At 40.2% G+C, this 6290-nt stretch overlaps 2 protein-coding genes across 3 annotated transcripts in view; one reads left to right on the top strand and one right to left on the bottom strand.

Moving 5' to 3' along the window:
- Positions 1 to 5085, bottom strand: part of LOC101849587 — a 7023-nt gene extending 1938 nt beyond the window's left edge. Inside the window, exons 1-3 of one of the 2 annotated variants that reach the window (XM_005112573.3) lie at positions 4932 to 5085; positions 2560 to 2654; positions 487 to 539 (exon numbers count right to left, since the gene is read on the bottom strand). In XM_005112573.3, coding sequence (XP_005112630.1) covers positions 487 to 539; positions 2560 to 2654; positions 4932 to 4952 — 169 coding nt within the window. In that variant the 5' untranslated portion in view covers positions 4953 to 5085. Of the gene's footprint in view, positions 1 to 486; positions 540 to 2559; positions 2655 to 3470; positions 3996 to 4931 lie in introns of those variants that run through there. The other variant, XM_005112572.3, reaches the window with a different exon arrangement.
- A 253-nt stretch (positions 5086 to 5338) lies between these two features.
- Positions 5339 to 6290, top strand: part of LOC101849346 (ankyrin-3) — a 4748-nt gene continuing 3796 nt past the window's right edge. Inside the window, exon 1 of the mRNA XM_005112571.3 lies at positions 5339 to 5644. The gene's annotated coding sequence lies outside the window, so the exon portion shown is untranslated. The remainder of the gene's footprint in view (positions 5645 to 6290) is intronic.

Genomic DNA, 6290 nt, shown 5'->3' with positions numbered 1-6290 from the left:
CTTTAGTTAAATAATTTCTTACACTGCCAATTTTCTTAAGCTGAAAGTAAATACTTTTGCTGAGCTGGCTTATTTGGGAGGACATTTGCATGAAATGAAGGGAAACACATATTGAAGAGCAGCAGGAATATGTTGTAATGCCAAAAGATGATATTCGTCATTTCATTATCTCACACATTAAGAAATATGAAAAAAAATTCCTGAGGACTTTTTATCAACCACTCAACAGTATCTGTAGCAGTTGACTTTTGACAATGCTTTCACATTGCATACAAATCTTTGTGGAATGGAAATTGGAAAATATTTATCCCATCAACATGTAAAACAACTGTAAATTGTTTTTCCCCCATCGCTTTAATATAATCAAAGGCATGCTGGAAGAATGAGGCCAATAAGTGCAGAGTCCGCTTGTGGAACAATTTGTGTGATAATTTAACCTTTTCTGTTTCAAGTTCAGAACAGATTTAGCTGACAGAAATTACTTACGATTTGTAACTAACTGGTGTTCAAGCTGGGTCTTTTCCACTTTTAGTCTGCTCCTGAAAAAAAAAAGACCTCCTTTTTAGTAAATTTGGCAATTAAACACACACACAAGGCATAAACAAATAAGTAAAGTGCACAATTAATTCAATTACACGCACCATGGCTGGTCGCCACAGCCATAGAACTAATAGAAGCTACTTCACCAGTAAATAGACACTTTTCGTGCGAGATGCTCTAACCTCAATTTAAAAAAATACAGTAGTCTCCGCCAAAGATCCCACCGCTTACGATCCTGCTTCCCTTAAGCCTTAAGATCCCTTTGTTTTAAGAAAACAGAATTTTTATTTATTATAACAGTCACCCCTCAGATCCCGCTCTGATCCACTCTGAAGGTCTACATTCAGTTAAGATCCCGCATTTCAGATAATAATTTATGGAACAAAACCCGGGCAGGCACAGCGGATCAACCAAGAGTGATAGTATAGGTTGAGATCATTGAACTGGCGGGCGAATCAAAGATCAGCCACTCTTGTGAAAGTGATCACATTAGGATTGTAAAACTCAATGAAAGAGTACAATGTTTGCCCAGATGGGATCACACCGATGTGTGAACTCACCGACACATTAGTTTTCCCCACACATAGCACTCGCATCTGAGCTCTCCACGTAAATTTTTTACATCACTCACTAGGCGGGAAAGGCCTACAAGTTCGCTCCTGGTGGGATCACACCCAACTGTGAACGCTTCCCTGACGATGGCAGCAGTTGCTGTCTCTACTCCCGAATTTGCGAGACAGACTGAATTTCAATTCGTGGTGTGGTCACAACGTAAAAATATACGTAATGACAAAGGTGGGGGGAACTCAGTCATAGATGGTAAGCTATAAATTTTGGACAGGTAAAGGGGAGGGGCAACTGGACAAGTGTTGATCTTGAGACTCATGAAAGGATGATGGGTGAAAATGGTATGCCTCATGCCACTGTGACTAGCAATAAAGGTGGACCACTCTTTGCTCACCATATGTCATAAACCCACCTAATGGTCACGTCAGTTCCTTTCAGAGTGAAGTGAGACCATTTTACCGGTTGTGGGCCTTAACATTGGTCACCGTAGATTCTTCCCTTGGTGCGTCGGCCAAGATCCCTTATTTTCCTTGCGGAAGAGCGCTCATCCACGCAGTTTTCCAAGCGACCACCCCCGTCTGCCTGTCATCTATTGCAACTCGGAAAATGCATGGATAACAACCATTTTTACATTTTCAAATACAGTATAACTATAACTCAGATAGCTAGAACTCATCAGGACTGGTCTCGGTAGTTTGAGGGATCCGTAGTTGGAGGGATACATGAACTGTGTTATGGCATTGGCTGTGTCAGAGAATCAAGGGAAGCACTTGAAGCAACAAAGATTGCTACTTTAGGGGCAATCAATGATGAGCAACGCTTTCGAGTTCGATCGGTAATGAGCCTACAGGTACCAAGACAGGTTGATAGCGCAGATCGGTGTGAACAGTCTTTAGTCTACACAAATCAAACAGTGGGTTTTCAAAATTTTCAAAATATAAACAATTTGATTGGACATATCGCAACAGTAATCACTAACGCGATGACAAAGCAATGCAGCCCTACCCCTCCTCTCCCATCAAGCTTGCAGTCCTTTGCGAAGAGGGGTGGGTGGCCGATCATGTGATGCACAACCCTTCTCCTCTCCACACAAGCCTAGCTAGGCCTAGACACGCGTGTCAAGCAGCGTGGCTCCAGCGCGCTAAAAGTAACACAGCTAGCTGCTTCTGTGGAGGGGGGAAGGTGGTGTTTTACTGACATTCGTTGCTTTTTTCTGCTTTAAAATTTTTTTAATCATTATTATTTTGTCTCAAGTGTCCCTAAAAGGACATTGACTCTAGACCTATACGGCGGTGCAATTAGTTTGGCCATTCCGTGTTTGAGTTCAAGCTTCGCGTAATTTTCTTACAAAGATAAAGAAGAAGAAAAAACCGGGACCGCAAGCAGTTTGACGGAAGTGTGAGTTCAAGTCTGCTGTGTTCGACCTACCTGTGTTATACTGACCATACTTACCATTCTTCATCTGTCATGTCTGCAAGTCTTCCCAACCTCTCAATATCATCCAGGCGAGACTCACTCTTGGAAATCTCTGTCTCAAGTTGTTCAATCTGAGGACAAGAATATATAACAGTAAATGTCTGTTGCACAGAGATATTATAAATGTCATCTTCATTACCACACTCACAAGCGTAAAATGTCAAAGGCAAGGTATGCCTTGCATAAGTCATAAGCACTTCATTTATCAAAGCAGACCACAATTGCCCCATGCCTAAGCACTAAATTTCAAAGAATATCCACTTTTTAGTCTGGACTGGACATAGATCAAAAGCACATAAGATTGCCTCACTCTTGGCCTTCAGATGAGAAATTGGAATACAATGAACAATAAACAAGCACCTCAAGCACCTTTTGAAAAGAAAAACGGTCAAACCACACCAGAGCACCCTCAAACCACCTGCGCTTCATTCACTGTGACAATTACAGCTGCTGTGTAATAATTATATTATAATAATGGGGCCCTTTTTCGGTAGTTCCACCCCCCAATTATTATGCGCCTATTTTCCTGTTTTAGGAATATAGTCGAGTCAAAAATTTACTGATATCGGCCTAGATCGAATATTTGAAGAGATTTCGACTTATGAATCTCCTTCAGTACTATACATGCGACAGAATCTGCGCTTCAAACATATAGGAAGAATTAGCCATAAAAGAAGCTGCATGAAGAAAACCTTGAGACCATCTTAAGCTTAGCTAAATTGACGGTCTGCATCTAATAGACGAAAAGAGCCATATATATATACTATACATGAATGAAAATTGCTTGACTTAAACGCTTCTTTGTAACAGTTAATGGCACAGAAAATGGTTCATTCCCTTTCCAAATTGGCAATAATGTTATTAAAGAATAGTTGGCCAAATTGTACCTTCCAATTCTGACCAAAACAACAATGGCGAAAGTTTGGATGACAGTCAATTTCCCAGACGCACTTCATGATTGCAATTAACAACACCAGACCTAAGCCTAGGTAGGTGTAGTGTTTTTTTTTAACACTCTGCAGTCACTTGGCGCAATACAGCGCCGGTGAAAATTATCTGTTCCTGTCCGAGAAGTCTGTTGCAGTCGCTCTCCTGGCTAGGTGACAAAACGGGGTATTTTGCACTGCTGGCTGTGTGACTGCAAAGTGTTAATTATGTAATTTTGACAAATCGATTACCTCAAATATTTTTACCTAGACCTACTACTCGAATAGTAAATCGAGCTCAATTTTGAAAATTTCAAATAAAATATGCCAAAATAAGGGTAGTAGGAACTATCGAAAAAGCTCCAATAATTGTACAAATTATATTTATAGAGATCTAGATTAACAATTGATGAACTTCAAACTATTTAAAGTATAGAGGCTAACTATATGCTGCTAAGCGTAGAACGACGCACCTGCCTCATATTGGTTGCTTATTTTAGTAATGTGACGTCATCACATCCTGGGATACCCACAGGCTATTTTAAAAGAACGCAGAAATACCAAAGATTCTCTACTAAACACTACACTACATGTACACACTACACGATCTCTGGGGATATCGCAGGGAACGACAAGTTGGGTCAGTGGCTTGACATATATATATAAATCCGTATTGATGTGTTTCGCAAGAAAAAATTTCACACTTGCGGCTAACTGCAGCATGTCAGCCACGCTCTGGTGATGGAAGACCGCTTCCTGGTACATCTCCTGGAAAAACATCGCACCAAACATTGTGCCATGGTAGGTAAACACAATCTTTCATGCCATGTGGTTCGCTATGTTTAGATCATGGTGTCACGTGATCGGAGGGGTATCCTGGTCTGACGTCATACAAGATGGCCGCCTTACCTAAAAATAGTTTGTGTCGTTCTACATAATTTAGTCGCTGTGAGGTCAGGGGACATGATTATTATTATTATGGGACAGAATCATGTATAGTTTAGTTAAGGGAGTAGCGCGCCCTTTGGATCACGTGACATTGAAAAGCGGGAATGAGGCCGACGTCTTCTGAGAGACACACAAGGAGAGTCAGTCAAGCACAGGACGAGAGAACGACAACATCGATCCTGGACGGGGGCCCCCTGAAAGACCAAGACTCAATAGGACCGCCAGTTAACTTTACAAGTCGCATGTAGGCTAACTAATGTTGTCTCATCAGAGGCTAGTTGATAAAAAGGCAATGATCTAGAACTTTTGTCACAAAGTATAGATCTAGATCTAGATCTAGATCTAGTCAAAGTTGACAGTCAGAAGTCAAAGCAAAGCAGACACAACACCAACTGACAACAAAACACACTCGTCCTCTCCTCAGTACCCAATAAAACTTTTCCTCAGTGAAGCAATTAGACAATTAGACAGTACCTCAGTGACAATTGTCTTCATGTCGGGACGCTTTTCTCTTCCTGTCTTGAAATAGAATCTGGACAGAACAAGGCAAGGAAAAGCACTTGATCTTGATTACTGACACTTAACTATTAACTAAACAAAATGCATGGCGAAGGACTGTGATTGAGAAGTTGTAGGCCTACTTTCGTTTTCTCAATTTTCAAGCTACGTGACAATACCCAGATTTTGTTCTACTTCCGTTGATTTTTCTACCACCCGCCCAAAGACTAAAGACTAGCTCTTTGCACCCGCCAAAGATGCAGATTTTATAATAATCATTTTTATAAGAGTTATAAGAACATGTAAGTAGCATCATTTTTATTTCTCCTTGAAACTTGATGAAATGTGGGTTTTTAAAATGTCCCTGACGAAATGAAATATATTGCATAGCTCATTGAATTATCGAAACATCGATCGGTGTATTAGGCCTATGACCTCGGAAACAAAACGTCCTACTTGGCTTTAATATTCAATGAGTCGACTTCTTTTTATAGATCGGGTTTTCCCGTTGTCAGGCTGTCAGCTGAGTTTGAATAATGACATCTGATCAATGACAGGAGAATTGAATTAAATCGACAGGATGAGTCAATAAATGTTACACAAGTTCAGTACTTATATCTTTGATTTTCAGTTTGAGTGGCTTCCCAGACAAAGTTGGACTGACCCGACCATTCCGTCATCTTGAGAACGTAAGTTTTCTGTTAAATATAAACCTGTTAAAGTTAAAGCAAGGTGTGATACTTCTGCTATTTACATGTATACAGTAGGCCTATTTATGTCTCTATCACATTCTGTGGTCTATCTTGAATAGATCTGGATTCTAGTTGTGAAGAGCGCGACTGACTCAAAGGTACTTTACCCTAAGATTGTTATCTAGATTCTAGTAGATCTAGTGAAAAATATTTGCTTTACCTCTCACTTAGACTTCAAAGCCCAAATTATAATTTATTAGCCTTTGACAGATAGCCTAGATCTAGATCTAGATCTAGTCGGAAATGAATAAAATTGCACGGTGTAACGTAGTCAAGGGCGCGTCGCCCAGGTACAAGCATAGGCCCTATAGATCTAGATCTGGATAGAATCTAACACATAAAAAAAAGAAAATGGACTTGCATTGTAAGACCTGACTTGGCCTACTCAATACTACACTTTCAACTTTGTTAGGCCTAATAAGACGTTTATTATTGTGCAGTCTACTGTGGTTTTCCTCAATTTAAAATTTCGAATTATAAAAAAAAAATTGTGCTGTTGTTGTCGTGTGTTCAATTCGCGTAGGATGTGTGTGTGTGTGTGTGTGTGTGTGTGTGTGTGTGTATAATGCATAGAGAGAGAGAG

The sequence above is a fragment of the Aplysia californica genome, unplaced genomic scaffold (assembly GCF_000002075.1).
Source record: "Aplysia californica isolate F4 #8 unplaced genomic scaffold, AplCal3.0 scaffold01325, whole genome shotgun sequence".
Taxonomy (NCBI): Eukaryota; Metazoa; Mollusca; class Gastropoda; order Aplysiida; family Aplysiidae; genus Aplysia; species Aplysia californica.
Note: the sequence above shows the minus strand (reverse complement) of the source record. Positions and strands in the feature narration are given on the sequence as shown.